Here is a 16,303-nt window from a genome sequence, read left to right as displayed (position 1 = left end):
TTTGTTCTCAAGACGCTTTCCACATTCCATCTTATACTGCAGTTACGCGTGTCTATAACCTCCAGTTAGATTTAAATTTCTCGAGGGCAATCATTTTCATCTCCCCCCATCCCATCCCATTCATTCCACAAACATCTACTGAGCATCTCTTCTGTACCAGGTCCTGGGCAAAGTGTCTGGTGAAAAACAGGATCCTCTCATTACGGGGTTTATAATCATTGACTCCTCCACAATTCTAAGTAAATGTGTTTGTAAATATGGGCTCAGGAGGTGTAAAATGAATCAATATATTTTGTAGGAACAGTATAGATAACTCACATAAAGGACTTGAGCAGGTAATCCTTAATCCTATTTTCAGGCCCAAAGAAAGTGGAGGCTCTGAACAATGAAGCAGCCTCCCTACAGAATAATTCTACGTGAAAAGTCCAGAAGCCTTCACTTCCACTTCCCCCTTTCAGTCTTGGAGCGCAGTGGTTCTCTGCTCTCTTTCCGGCTCCTCTTTTTAACATGCTCGAAAAGTGCACAGCTCTCCATTAGTGCAGAGCAAAGTACAACATCACATTTCCGAGTGTGCCCTAAAACCATAATGGTTCAGTTGAGAACTGGATTTGCTTTGAGATTTTCCCTGCCTTTTCCTTGCCGGACCTGGGAGGGTCCCCGAACGTGGGTTGGCACAGGGCATTTTGCCGGGAAACCGTTAGTGCACCCCGGAGCCGTCTGAATGCGGATGCATGCTTGTTCAAGATGATTTCACTGCATTTAAAGACATCTGCACTCAACCTGGGGACGAGGAATCACAGAAATCATATTCGCCCTCGATCCTGCCCCATCGGTACTTCGGTGGTAATCAGGGTGATAAAAGATGCTCTGATTACAAAGGCTGCAAGCCTTTGGTGCCAAGAATGATTTTAGAGTGATCAGAGCAGAGGTCAAATCAAGTTTCCTGTATCTGACAGGAAAGAAGAATACCAGACCAATTCACAGCATCATCCCTGGGAGCCCAAGCTCCTTGAGCAAGGTCAGGGCACAACTTTCCTAGTGGTCACAGCCAGGGGTTGAGCAAGAGGGGCGGGATCATCTTGACTGAGGAGGCTCTCCAGGTGATGGCTGTGGAGGGAGGCGGCCCAGTTGGAGAGTGGCCCCGGTGCTTGCTGTGGGCATTTTTCACCTTTCCAGGATGAAATGGCACCAGCCGGGCCTGGCTCGGGAGCCTCTCTGAGGGGGTCTCTTAGTCATACAAGACAGAGAGCAGCAGGAAGCCTGCCACACCTTGGGAATTGCTCAAGATCCAAAGCACATAAACTCGCTCTAGAAGGAAGAGAAATGGAACTTTCCAGTGGCAGGTTTGTAAAGCCTTTGCAGTGGTCTGTGCTCACAAAGATAATAAATACGCTAACCCCCCTCCAGTGGCTGTGAAGGTGTCAGGAAGACAGATGGGTCCGGCCTGACACAGCCAGGCCAGGCGGATGTGATTGGACAGCAGGAAGACATGATGGATGTGAAAAGAATCTTGTTCTAAGGGACCAGGGCATGCAAAGTGCTCGCCAAACGCCTTTATGGGAAGGCAGGATTCTCCATGTCAGAGAACTTTGTGTATGTCGTGTCCCTTCACTAGAGCTGCCGGATTTGGTGAAGAGTGAAACCCAGTTGTGAATGGATGTGTAGGTGAAGGAGGTGGGGGTTGTTTCTAAAGCCGATCTCGCGTGCACCAGGAATAAATGCCTACGAATCAGTGTTTAAAGCAAGCCCGGGCATTTTCACGGCACAGGGACTTGCACGGCTGTCTTTGAATCTCTGTGTCTCATACCTGCCCACAACCACATGCATAATTTCCTTTTGCTCATTCATAATTCAAAGAAAACTTTTGAGCTAACAATAGAGTCATATGGAGGAACGGAAGGAGCAATGAGCCGGGAGTCAAAATCCCTACCACCCACCAGCCGTGTGAGTGTCTTTGTACTTCTCAGGTGTGAAATAAGGGAGTTGGGAAGAATCTCTAAGGTTCCTCTGCCTCTGATATGGTTGTGGTTTGTCCCGCACAACACCCGGGGAGTTACCTTCTTGTGTATCAGAAAGTCTTATCAGTGTGTCCACGTGCAATGCACACTGAATAGAGTACCAACGGCCAAGCTTGTAGCCCTTCCTGGCCCAAATCATTCTCCATGGGCTTTAGTTTCTTCATCTTGCTGCTCAAGAGTATCGTAAGAATCAAGTATGTGGCTCTGGACTGGAGCCTGACAAAGAACACCTTGAAGGGAAGCCCATCGGTGTCCAAAAGGGACCCCTCAGTGTCCTTCCTCAGGTTTCTCTGAGTTCCCTTGGCCCTCTCGGCATCTCTAGCGCTGGATCTGGGTTGGAGGGGATGGGGGTGAAGGCCAGGGAAGGGTAGATCTGTTCTCAGCTCCTCCTAGTGACCTGGTCCCTGTAGAAGGCACCCTTCCTAGAAACAAGGCCATGAGGAGTGTGGGAGGTGCCCAGCCTAGCCCACAATCTGGGTAGCATCAGGTAGTTTAAAACAGTGTTGTGTTTTATTATTTCTATGGTAAGAATTTTCAAGACTGTATGAGGTGAGAGAGATAGGAGACAGAGAGCACCTGACCAATCCTCAAATTTTAATCAAATTTTTCTTTCATTCTTTCAAGACCAGTTGACATGCTGCATGAGAAGAGAGGATGCCCCAAGAGACAGGAGAGACCAAAGGCCTAAAATGAGGCCACATTGGGCTGGATCTTTCTCTACCACCACAGACATGCGACCTCTGGGCAAGCAATCTGACCGCTGCCAGGAAGCTTCCAGCCACTCCTCCCCACGGTCCTTCCCTAGCCAGCTCCTGCTTCCCTGTCCAGCTGGCTCCACTGTCACTTCTCCAGGAAGCTTTTCCCACCTCCCTGGAGCAGGCTCAGTGACTCCTCCCTAGCTGATCCTCCCATAGCATCATATTTTTCCTTGGAGGGATAGTCACTGTTGTAATGAAGTTTGTGCAATATTGTTAACGTCTGCCTCTGTGGAATTGCACACTGTCGGAGAGCAGGGCCCACATGTGTCTTGCTCACAGCTCCATCCTTAGACCTGGGACGAGCCCCTGGCATAGTGTGCTCAGTAAGTATCTGCTGTCTGAGATGGAGCAAAAGCTGTCTGAGACTTAGTTGCCTTGCCTGTCAAACACCTACCATGTTGAGAGGATTAAATGGGATGATGTGAAGCATTAACCAGTAAGAATTAATCAAAAGGTAGTTACTATGCTTCCTATTGTTATGATGTGTCATTCCATAATGGCCAGTAGGTTTGTCTTGCTAAAGTCCATGGTCATCAGCTTACCTCCCTGTTCAGAAATGTCTGGTTCCCACAGATGAAAGCTCAGTCTGCTCGAAGTGGACCCCAAATCTCCCAGGGTGATTTCCCTCAGCATCTCTGCTCAAACTCTCTTCTTTCCCTGGAATGAATAAGCCCTTGCCACACTTTCGCTCACGTCAACCCCTCCACATAGAGCGCTGTCCCTATTCTCATTTTCTGATTGGATGGTCTCTCTGTCCATCACCCAACACCTTACCCTATGGAAGCTTTAATTTCTTCTTTATTTTCGTTCTTTCTTGATTCTGAAACTTGGACCTAATTGTGGTTGGGACTTCTACAGCATGTCCTATTTAATGCAAAAGTTAGGAAGCTTTTGTTATCTGAAAACTTTATCGCTCTTGATGCTTACATGTTGGGTGGGAGAAGATGTTTATATGTTGGACGGGGAAGAGCTCTCAAATTTTTACCCGAGTATCAGCAAAAACCAAGGAAATGTGTCCTGTGAATACATCCCCTCAGAATCCACTGGCAGGGGCTATAGGTATGATCTATCAAGACAGCAGGGGGCAGGGGGAGTACTCACGAGAGAAGGCTGAGAAATTTGTCATGTCATCCATATCTACCCTCCTGCCTGCAGCCTCATGCAGTTCTCTGGATTCTGTGATTTTAAACCATTTTGATTAGCACCACAGGGGAAAATCCTTTTTTAGGTCCCCTCCAGGGTTTATGACTTGGGTCAAACCCTCCTAAAGAGGTATGGTTTCTTCAAACCAAGTACTTACACTTGGGAAGCAATTCCAGAGCAATCCTGAGCAATTCCCAGGGTGGAGGGCAAACTTAATAACCCTCCAGAGTGCCCACAGCAAGCACCCAGACTGGCAGTTAAGTGACAAATGGGTAAGGAGGCCAATGGTTTCCTCTCCTACTTTAATATACTGCCATTCGATTCCGCACAGCTTATCTCCATGGGTTCCAGATATGTTTAGCTGCACGGACTTTGTTTGAGCAAAGCATACATAGAACACCGCTCTGCAAATGTGAAGAGGCCCTGGTTAAAGAGGGCAGGGTGTTGGGAGTCCTGTCTGCTTCCATCCCCTCTTCCCTATCCCCTAGAGCTTCGAAGGGACCCCCTGAAGCCTACTGAAAGCCTGGAAATCCCTGGGGTGATTTTGAAAGACACAGGCTTTGGAGCCAGTTAAAGTGAAATCCTGACTCAACACTTGAATGACCTTATCTTGATCTTCACTTTCTTTATCTGTACCTTGTATATAATAATACCTACTATAATAATATGTACATATTATAATAAATCATAAAATACAACTTGCAAGAAGTCATAAATGTATGGAAAGTGTCTGGCTCTTGGTAGGTGCTCAATAAATAGTTATTTAGTATGTGCCTCAAGCAAGCAGGCTCCTATTCTGGGGCTATGGAGGATTTGGATATGAGCAAGGGACCTCACAAAGCTGAGGGTCTGGTTCCTACTGTGGGACAGGGAAGAGAAAGTCCTAGAGATGAGAGAACAAAGTGCTACAGAAGGAATCGGAAGGAACAAACATTTCTAATTGGGAGGTATGGCTGAGACTCTCGGTCACCTACTCAATATCTTTTTTTGCACTTCTTCCTTTATAACGGAAACCCTGATTTCCAGCTGGGATCGTGGTTTCTTAGAACAAAATCATATTTCCCAGTTTCTCTTGCAGCTGGTAGCCATGTGACTAAGTTCTGGCCAATGAGATGGAAGCAGCAGTGGAAACCTCTCTCAGAGATGCTGGCACTGCCCTCCTACATCTTGACGCTAGAGTGGAGATAGCTGGCTGGCTTTCTGGTATCTGTTTCCATTTAGCACACTGGTTAAAGGAATCTTTGGCGCATTCGAGTTAATGTGCCTACAAAGGGTGAATAATTTTCTTTTTTCTTCAGTATACTACAGAGGCTCGATAATGAACTTCTACCATTACATTTTGCAGCTAAAATGAGGAAGCTAGGTGGGTGAGTGTGTGATTTTTGAACATCACAAAGCCCCAAAGCGTCCAGCTAATTATGGACAACTCTGATTCGCAGGGCATCAAAGTTCTCACTAATATTTCTAAGTGGTGAAAGAGGCAATCCGTATTCAGGGTACAGTTAGTGTTTTGCTTGGAGCGGAAGGTAACAAGCACTGGTGGGCTCCATCTCTCTGATTTTACCCAAGATCCTAAGAGGCAAAGCCCTGAGTGAGTGGGGATCTCCTGGGGGGTTAACCAGAGCTCTAACAGAAAGGGTTCTCTCAGAGTTGGTTCCCAGGGAGGGTCTGGGCCACCCCTCAGGCAGACCCCCTCAGACAGCTAACTGGAGAACAAAGGGCTGGGGAGGAGGCGAAAATGAAGGACAAGAGAGTTGTTGAGGGAGTGATAGATAGGAGGGCATCCCAGGGGGGTAGGGAAGCTACCTTGAGATCCCTTTGAAAGATCTAAGATTCCCCTCATCCAAGGGTACCAGATAGACTGGGATGGAGCAGACAATTCTTCAGGTAGTGATAGAAGTTCTTTTCATCCTTTTATTGCTTAAATCCTACACTACGACATCGGGCCTGATACTCCACCAACTTGACCAGAAGACAGGGTAAATCTCTCCTTTTTAAAAAATGGCAACACTGTTAGAATTATGAGTCAACTCAATCAGGCGATGACCTGCGATCACCCTGAGCAAATGGGAACTGGGTTGAGGAGAAGAGGTTGACAGGAAGAGACAGCTAAAAGGCAGAGGGGCACCAAGAGGAGTGTTTTGACAACCACGGGCAACATGAGGACACTGGCATCATGGTAGGGGACACAGAGATAATGAATGTTTATTGAACTACTACATGCCGGGTGCTACAAAAACTCTGGGGATAAGCCTAGGAAATAAACGCTGCCCCTCCTTTACTTTAAGATGTTGATTTGTGCCAAATCTTGTTCTCTTCTCTTGTTCTTAAAAATCAGGTAGAACAATGTCTCTCCCCTTTGGAAAATGGGCTCTGCCCACTCAAATCTTCTGCATGGCTGATGGCTTATGTGACAATGTTGGGAAGTAGTCTGCAGGGTGCGTCTGCACTTGGCAAGAGCCCCCGTGGCTGAGGGATTCTGTACTCTGCTCCTCAGAACTGCCTTCTGCGCAAGGCGTTCCTGCCTGCCTTTCTATCTATCCTCAGCCAGGAGAGCCTTGTGTGAGATGGGGGAGGTCTTTGAGGGGAACACATGGAGGATGTTGGATCATACAAACTAGCTCATCACTGTGGCTTCTCAGGGCTACTGGTAGAGAGATCCAAGGCTCCGAACAAAAATGTGACTTGTCAAAGAAGACGGCCAACCCATTGGGAGGCTGCAGAGGGGCAAGATGAAGACTCCCCAACTCCTCAGCCTGGGGCCTCCTCTCCTCAGCAGCTTTCAGGTGCAGAGCTGCTGGGCTGTGATTGGGTGAGAGATGTGTTCACGTGATCTGTGACAGCTAATCTTTATCGAGCTTTTACCATGTCTGCGGTCTGACACTAAATACACGTGTGAACTTATTTAATCCTCCCAACAAACCTATGAGATAGATGCTATTGTTATCATTCTAATTTTACAGGTGAGGAAACTGAGGCACAGAGAAACCCAGACTTGCAAAAGGTCATACAGTCAGGAAGTGGTAGGTCCACGATTCTAGCCCAGTGCATCTGGCTCCATATTCCATGGATTATCCACTATGCTTTACAGCCTTTGTTCATTAATGAAATACTGAAGCTTGAAAATGATTTAAAAAAACAATGGACACCAAGCTATCCTAGAATAAGAGCACTTTCATGCATTGCATCCCAACAAGGTATCACAAGGTAGTATAACCAGCATTAAGGAAATGTTGTTTAACTCTGGTTCTGCCCATGTATTTGTGTCCTACAAATGTCACCCACTATGCAAGAAAAGATGCTTTATTGACATCTGGTTCTTCTTTTTCCTGGCACAGAGATGATCTACATCTCTCAGATTCCCGTAGAGTTAAGTGCGGCATAATGGCCAGCTCTTGCCAATGAAATGTGAGCGGAAATGATGTGCATCATTCTCAAGCTCTAGGGAAGAGTATGTGCCTTCCTCACTCACTCTTTCCCTTTCTACCCAGTAGGTGTTTGGGGCATGGAGGCCATAGGGGATAGCAGGGCCACAAAATGGACAAAGTCTGAGTCCCTGAATTGGGATGCATCCACGACCTAAGAACACCCACCTTGGACTCTTGAACAAAAAAGTAAAATAAATTTCTATTGCATTTGAGCCACTGTACATTTTGGAATCTACTTACTCGTACAGCCTAGCCTGTTCTTATATACTATTTTCTTTACTTATGGTCAAAAGTTGAAGTTAGCTGCCTTTAAGAACAACAAAAATTCTTGAAAGGGCTTCCAATTTCCCAGTGTTCCATATTCAGAAATCATTGTTCCCCCTGAAGCCACCCCCTTCCCCCTACATGCAGTTATCCCAGAGCAAGGGCAGAGGAGGTTAAGTCATGGGGAAGCCAGAGCATGCATTACATTACCACATCTGTTTCCTTCAAGAGGGGTCCCGTTTCTCTTGGGGCTGGAGCCTGGGGGCCTCAGCCCAGGTGTCAAGGGGCCTCCAGAGGACATGGGGCTGGAGCGGGGACCACTGGCAGTGGTGGCCAAGACTCCCCCAAGGTGGCCATCTCCAGAGTTCTGTCTCTTGCAGTACAGCGAGGAAGAGGTGGGCAAGGAGCCCCTGTGGCTAAAGGTGGAGGCGGAGGGGTCCATGCTGTAGCGGTTCATGCCCACAGGGTTCGCCAGGCACTCCTCAGTGGTGACTGTTTTTGCTAAGCAAGAAGGCAGGACAGAGAAGCAGAGATCAGAAAGCAAGTCCAGGGGCTACCTGACAATCTTGGCAAACATTTCCTCAGTGGCATGGGTGCCACTACCTGTGGGAACGAGAGATGAGGAGGAATGCACCCCATATCATAATCCCAAATAGTTCACCTCTAAGCAGATTGAGACACTTGTCTCGCCAACAAAGCATATCCCAAAGAAGGGATGGGAGATGTGCCCCTTCTGTGTTCAGAAGAAAAAGGGATTAATTTGGTTATTGGTGATTTGGAAATAAAATTCAAAGGTGTTTCTCCTTCCATGGTGTTGCCTCTCCAGCAGTCGCTACTAGCTTGTCTGAATCTCCCTGCGCTCTTTTCTCTTGCCCACTAACACTGCTAGCCTCACTTGGAGATATCAAGCAAGAGTTACAGTGCCCTTGAGTTAGGAGAACCACTTTGGCCTGGATGGTGACATAGGGGCAATGGTGCTTCCCCCTCCACCCCCCTAATTTTAGTCTCAATACACAGAAGGGTACTGTCCTTCCTCCAAAGCTAACAAGCTGGGGACACAAATGCTGATCTGATTGGCCCCACGGTCCTCCCCATAACCTGCATTTGAGAGATAAAGAGCCAATCAAAAGTGCAGGGGGAGTAAAGCTGCTGAAGAGTCAGCCAACCTCATCATCAGCTTCCCTTTGCTCAAGTAAATCACAATTTTCTATACTTTTAAAGCTTGAACTCCCTGTTGAACTCTGTGACCTATACCTATGGCCAAACGGTGTGGGATGTTTTGTTTTATTTTTAAGCAGAAAGTTCAGGAGGATTATGGGAATAGAAAGAAAAAGAAAAATATTCTAGGAATTCCTCGTCTTTAGTCCCTCCAGTCCCAGACAAGATCACATGTGCCTGGTCCCATCAGTAATCATCTTTATACCACATATGGTCAAAACAGATCTTGACATGCACAAAGAAAATTGTTAGAGTAACAAAAACCAGTGGATCCTCCAAGGTTGGCAATGGGGTAACACATTTGAGGCCACAAGACCCAGATGTTTTCTTCATTATGGATTCCTCCCATAATGCAGATAATGAAAGATTAAGACTTGATTTTATTAGGGGAACTAGCAATTCTTATATGTTGGAAAACATATGGATCTTGTCTGGAAATAAAAGTCATTGCATATGGGATGTTGCTAAAGCAGTGCTTAAAGCAAAATTTATAGCTGTAAATAATTACATTAAAAAGAAGAAAGATCTCAAATTAATAACCTAATCTTTCATGATAAGATGCTAGGGAAAAAAAGAGCAAACTATACCTAACTAAGCAGAAGGAAAGAAATAAAGATTAAAGCAGAAATAAGTAAAGACTAAAAAAACAACAGAGAAAATCAATGCATCCAAAGCTGGCTCTTCGAAACAATAACAAAATTGAAAAACTTTAGCTAGACTGGGCAAGGAAAAAAGAAGATTCAAATGATCAGAAACAGAAATGAAAGAGGTGACATAACTACCAATCTTACAGAAATAAATGGATCATTAAGGAATACTATGGACAATCATATGCCAATACATTGGATAGAAGAAGAATGTAGACAGAAGAAATGGACAAATTACCAAAACTGACTCAAAAAAAAAAAAAAAAGACAATCTGAGTAAACCTGTAACAAGTAGACAGAATGAATCAGTAATCAAAACTACTCACAAAGAAATCCCAGGCCCAGATGGTTTCATGAGTGTATCCTACCAAGCATTTAAAGAAAAATTAAAACCAATTCTTTACAAACTCTTCCAAAAGATAGAAGAGGAATGTTATGGACTGAAGTGTGTCCTCTAAAATTCATATGTTGAAGTCCTAACTCCCAAAGTGACTACATACAAGAAGGTAGTAAAGGTTAAGTGAGGTCTTAAGGGTAGGACCTTAATTTGACAACACATGCTCACTAGCTCTCTCTCTCTCTCTCTCTCCCTCTCCCTCTCCTCCCACCCGCCCCCCCCCCAGCAACATACATGCACAGAGAAGAGGCCATGCGAGGACACAGCAAGACAGTGGCTGTTCACAAATCAGCAAGAGCGCTCTCAACAGAAACCACCCCTGACAGCACGTTGATCTCACTCGTCTTGCCTCTAGAACTCTGAGAAAATAAATTCTATTGTTAAATCAACTAGACTGTGGTATTCTGTTGTGGCGACCAAGCAAACTAATACAAGGAAGGAATATTTCCCAACTCATTCTGTAAGGCCACTATTAACCTGGTACCAAATCCAGACAAAGACATTCCAAGAATAGAAAATTATAGAATAATATCTCTTATGAACATGGATACAAAAATCCTCAACAAAATGCTAGCAAATCAAATCCTATAACATATAATATAACTTATACACCGTGACCAAGTAGGATTTATCCCAGGAAAGCAAGACTGTTTTAACAGTTAAAAATTAGTTAATGTAATATACCATATAAATAGAATAAAAAAACAAAGATAGTACAATGATCTCAATAGATTTGACAAAATCCATTGTCCTTTCCTGATAAAAACACTCAACATACTAGGAATAGAAGGGAACTTCCTCAACTGGAGAAATCGCATCTCCAAAAACCCTATAGCTAACATCATTGTTAATGGTGGAAGACTAGATGCTTTTCTTCCTAAGATCAAGAAAAAGACAAGGATGCTTATTCTCACCACTTCTATTCAACATTTTACTGGAAGTTCCAGCCAACCCAATTTGGTAAGAAAAAGAAAGAAAAAGCACCTAGATGGGAAGGAAGAAATAAAACTATCTCTCGTGTGTAGAAAATCCTAAAGAATCCATTAAAACATTATTGGAACTACTAAATGAGATTAGCAAGGTTGCAGGATACAAGATCAATATGCAAATACCAATTGTGTTTCAGATTAAACAATCTGAAAATGAAGTTAAGAAAACAATTCATTTATAATAACATTAAATGAATAAAATATGGGGAAATAAGTTTAATAAAAGAAGCGTAAAACTGAAAACTATAAAATACTGTTGACAGAAAGTAAAGAAGATCTAAACAAATGGGGGAAAATCCCATGTTCATGAATCAGAAGACTGAATATTGTTAAGATGGCAATAATCCTTAAATTGACCTATAGAGTCAATGTAATTCTTGTCAATATCTCAGCTGACTTCTTCGTAGAAATTGACAAGCTGTTTCTAAAATTCATACAATTTTCAAGGGACCAAGATTAACCAAAACAATCATGAGAAAAGGACAAAATGGAGCATTCACACTTTCCAATTTCAAAATTGACTACAGAGCAATGATAGTAAAGACAGTGTGATGCTGGAATATGAGTAGGCATGTAGATCAATGGAATTGAATTGAGAGTTCAAAAATAAACCAATGTATGTTCAACTGATTCCCCACAAGGGTGCCAAAATCATTTAGTGGGGAGAGAAAAATCTTTTCAACAAACTGGTGTTGGAACAACTGGATATCCACATGCAAAACAATGAAATTGGACCCTTACTTCATACCATATACAAAAAAATCAACTCAATATTGGCCAAAGACTTAAATGTAAGAGAAAGAATTTATAAAACTCTTAGAAGGAAACATAAGAATAAATCTTCATGACCTTGAGTTTGGCAAGGCATCATTACATTTGACACCAAAAGCATGAGCAACAAAAGAAAACAATACACAAATTGGACTTTATTAAAATTTCAAACTTCTGTGCTTTGAAAGATACCATTAAAAAAAAGTGAAAAGATAACCCACGGAATGGGAGAAAATACTTGCCAATCATATATCTCATCAGGGACTTGTTTCCAGAGTAACTCAATAATGAAAAGACAACCTAATTTAAAAGTGGTCAAAGGACTTGAATAGACTTTTCTCCAAAGAAGATATACAAATGGCTAATAAACACACGAAACATGTTCCCCATCATTAGCCATTGGGAAATGCAAATCAAACCCACAAAGAACTATAACTTCACACTCACTAGAATGGTTACAATAAAAAAGTCAGATAAAGACAAATGTTGATGCTGTAGAGAAATTGGAATCCTCATCCACTGTTTGTGGGAAGAGGAAAACTAACACTTATTGTGCACCTACTATGGGCCAGCACCATTCTAAGCCAGTAAGGAGTAAGGCTGCCATTATAGTCCCCTTTTTGGAATGTTCTCATTATCTGAGATACCAATCCTTTTGGTATCTTTGATTTGGTATCTGAGATACCAATCCTTTTGGTATTCTTTGATCCCTAGTGGCAGGTGCTTTGGTATATGTGAGGAAGCTATTCATAGTGTCTGGCATACAGAAGGCACTCCATAAATATTTACTGAGTAGACATTTGGGCGCTGTTAGCAGTGAGGCAGCCATTGCATAGAACATGCATTACAATTCATGTAAATAAATGACAACCAACGATAAAAAAAGATGTAACTAAAATGTTTATTTTGTTTATTAAATATTTTAAATCCAAATTAAATATGTCTACATAGTTCTGATAGTGTAAGGCAGAGAATGCAGATAATTCTCCAATCTGCACTATTGCTGGAAAATAGAGATGCAGATGAAAGATTGTTCTCCTATGACAACGTGCAGAAATGGGGAACAAGGGAACATGGACTTTATTGGTTTAAAAACTGCTGACGACCATGGGTGAGATCAAAGGTAATAAAAAGTCAGTTTCTGGGCTGGGATCCAAATGAATTCATCAAAAAGTAAAACCGACTTGAGAGACCATCAAGCCATAGCCTTCTACCCAACAAAGCATACACCAGTGATTCCAGAGGCAGCAGGTGAACAGCCATGGAGACAGGTCCGCAAGCCCCCCATGGGGGCTCTGCATAGCCTGGAGCTCCCAGGAAGCCTGGGAGCGAACAACACGTACAGGTGCACACACCAGGGTGCCGTTCAGAATTGATGAGACACAGCTGCTCAAACCTGGTTCAAACAGCCTTTTCCTCACCTTTATAAATAGGGGTGCTGACACTTACATCACGCCAAAGCGTAAAGATGACTGATATAATGAAGGCCATCATTATTTACCTACAGGACTAAAAAGGGCCTGCAGAGAGCAACCCGGCCAGCATCTCCCCAAGTGTTAGATGTGTCTCACTGGTGGGACAGGGGACGATATCAGGTGTGACTTTGGTGTGTTCGTTTCCTAAAGCTGCAGAAATTACCATAAACTTGGTGGCCTAAAACAGCAGAAAGGTATTCTCTTGTAGTTCTGAATGCTAGAAGCATGAAATCACAGTGTCGGCAGAGCCATGTTCTTTCTTAAGGCTCAAAGGTAGGATCCTTCCTTGCCTCTACCTCGTTGCTTGTGTAGCCAACAATCCTTCATGGTAGACACATGGCTCTAATCCGCCTCCATTGTCACATGGCATCTTCCCTGTGCATCTGTGTCTGCGTCCAAATGTCTTAGAAAGACATCAGTCACTGGATTAGGGTCCATCATTCAGTATGACCTGGTCTGGATTACATCTGCAAAAACCTTATTTCTTTTAAATTTTTTTTTCAATGTTTATTTATTTTTGGGACAGAGAGAGACAGAGCATGAACAGGGGAGGGGCAGAGAGAGAGGGAAAAAACCTTATTTCTAAAGAAAGTCCCAGAGCGCCTGGGTGGCTCAGTCTGTTAGGTGTCTGACTTCGGCTCAGGTCATGATCTCATGGTTCATGAGTTTGAGCCCCACATTGGGCTCTGTGCTGACAGCCCAGAGCCTGGAGCCTGTTTCGGATTCTGTGTCTCCCCCCCCGCCCCCTCTCTCTCTGCCCCTCCCTGACTGGCACTATCTCTCTCTCAAAATTAAATGAACATTAAAAAAAAATTTTTTAAAAGAAAGTCCCATTCACAGGCACTGGAAGTTAGGACTTGAACATGTATCTTTTTGGAAGACACAACAGATGAACATTATTTTTTATAGTCATGTATTTTAGTGTACAGCAATAAAAAAATTTAATTAGTCCATTGAACTATGATTTCACTGGCACAATATCATTGCTTAGGGTGACTAACAGCTAAAGTTAAAAGAAATGAACCTGTTAAAGGAATATCTTGAGTGAACACTTCTACAGTTGTCATATGGTCGTACAAAAATTGTGAAGGTGGTGTATTAACACTGGAATGCACTGAGTTAGTTAGTCCAACCTCTCTTTTCAAGCTGGGTGGTAAATAAGGAAAATAAATGAGCCTCTTATTTAAAAGCTTCCGGCAAGAGATTTTACAATCTCCCTCAGAGTGAGGTCATTGTACGACAAATCTCATTGGCTAAAATTTCTTCCTTACATCTAACCCCAATTTCTCTTGCTTTAGTTTGCAACACTATGGCTGGAACTAGAATGTATTATGCTAAGCAAAATAAGTCAGTCAGAGAAAGATAAATATCATATGATTTCATTCATATGTGGAATTTAAGAAACAAAACAGATGAACATGGAAGAAGGGAAGGAAAAATAAGATAAAAACAGAAAGGGAGGAAACCATGAGGGACTCTTAAATGCAGAGAACAAATGAGGGTTGCTGAAGACATGTTGGGTGGGGGGCATGGGCTAAATGGGCGTTGGGCATTAAGGAGGTCAGTCGTTGGGATGAGCACTGGGTGTTATATGGAAGCGATGAATCACTAAATTCTATTCCTGAAATCATTATTACACTATACATTAACTACCTTGGATTTAAATAAAATTTTTAAAAATGGGGGAAAAAAGATGGCTGCCAGATCCCAGCCTTTAAAACTCTCAACAATAGCCAAATTATGGAAAGAGCCTAAATGTCCATCAACTGATGAATGGATAAAGAAATTGTGGTTTATATACACAATGGAATACTACGTGGCAATGAGAAAGAATGAAATATGGCCCTTTGTAGCAACGTGGATGGAACTGGAGAGTGTGATGCTAAGTGAAATAAGCCATACAGAGAAAGACAGATACCATATGTTTTCGCTCTTATGTGGATCCTGAGAAACTTAACAGGAACCCATCGGGGAGGGGAAGAAAAAAAAAAAAGAGTGGTTAGAGTGGGAGAGAGCCAAAGCATAAGAGACTCATAAAAAATGAGAACAAACTGAGGGCTGATGGGGGGTGGGAGGGAGGGGGGGTGGGTGATGGGTATTGAGGAGGGCACCTTTTGGGATGAGCACCAGGTGTTGTATGGAAACCAATTTGACAATAAATTTCATATATTTAAAAAAAAAGATACTAGCCTTTATACTATTCAAAACTATAAAGTCATCAACATACAGGTAGATGAATTATAGGTATGCAGAACTTTTAGTAGCTTAAGAATTTCATAGTGTGACACATGGACTGTTTGTTACCTAAAACCACTATTTAAAGTTCCTAAGAAGAAGGACCAAACCCATACTTGAGGAGAGAAGTGCACTTCTCAAGCGGTTTGGTGGCTGACTGGTGAGTGAACACCAGATGGGGCCAGCAGTCCTGAGATTGTCAGGCACGAGTGCCCTGCGCGGGTCCAACTCCTGCACAAACTCGCGGCAAACCACAGGGCTGACGGGGTTAAGACGTCTTTCTCTCCCTGATTTTTAGAAAATCACTTCTCATCTGAAATGAGCTTGTCACCCTGGCACCTCTCATTAAACAGGAGGATCCAACCCGGCCTCTGTTTAAGGCCATTTAATCTCTGTGGAGAATCTGAGCTCAGCAGAGTGAGGCAAATGAGAGGCGTCTCTTGTACTTGTCTTTATAACCTCCCTGCCTCTATCCAGGAGACAAAGGATGCCGCCTGTAAAATCACTAAAACTTTCCTCCAGAGAAAGGAACAATCTGCTCTTGTACTATCACATGAGCAAGCTTAAATAGAAAGCAAATGCACCGATGGCACAAAGAGGCTACCACATTTTCAGGGTTTAAAGTCTTAGGAATTTTCAGGAGAGCCTGGTGTTCCTTTTTCACCATTGCCAAACTGTTGGAGAACTACGTTTTCCCCCAGCCTCTGTATATGCAGCCTGCCCACTAGGGAGGCCAAAGAACACTCTAGAAGAGTTCCAACCCACTCAAGCCTCCAGGGATACCCATTTGCTTCTGAATCTGAGCTGTGTCTAAACCTCCCCTTTTGGGAAACAAACTTTAGGGTCAGGAGTGCGTGGACACCTCCCACCCCCCTCACCTCTGCAGAGGCTTCCAGGTCGCCCACCCAGTGCAACCCACTCCTGTTGCAGTCCTGGAGGGTCAGGCAAGAGCACCTAGGA

The 16,303-nt window shown here is 43.5% G+C and overlaps 1 protein-coding gene across 9 annotated transcripts in view; it reads right to left on the bottom strand.

The window, feature by feature from the left end:
* Positions 1-16,303, bottom strand: part of SCML4 (Scm polycomb group protein like 4) — a 124,948-nt gene that overhangs the window by 16,245 nt on the left and 92,400 nt on the right. For 7 of the 9 annotated variants that reach the window (XR_006966204.1, XR_006966205.1, XR_006966206.1 and 4 more), the window contains one exon: positions 7,822-8,112. Coding sequence is in view for 5 of the 9 variants with exons in the window: in XM_047102365.1 (XP_046958321.1) it covers positions 7,822-8,112 (291 nt within the window). In the remaining 4 variants the exon portion in view is untranslated. Of the gene's footprint in view, positions 1-7,816; positions 8,113-16,303 lie in introns of all 9 variants that reach the window. The other 2 variants (XR_006966207.1, XM_047102366.1) reach the window with 1 other exon arrangement.

This window comes from Lynx rufus, unplaced genomic scaffold (genome assembly GCF_022079265.1).
Source record: "Lynx rufus isolate CCGP_SWC_20201006 ecotype Redwood Valley unplaced genomic scaffold, mLynRuf1.p SCAF_6, whole genome shotgun sequence".
Classification (NCBI taxonomy): domain Eukaryota; kingdom Metazoa; phylum Chordata; class Mammalia; order Carnivora; family Felidae; genus Lynx; species Lynx rufus.
The sequence above is the reverse complement of the archived record's forward strand: the minus strand, read 5'-3'. Positions and strand labels throughout refer to the sequence as shown.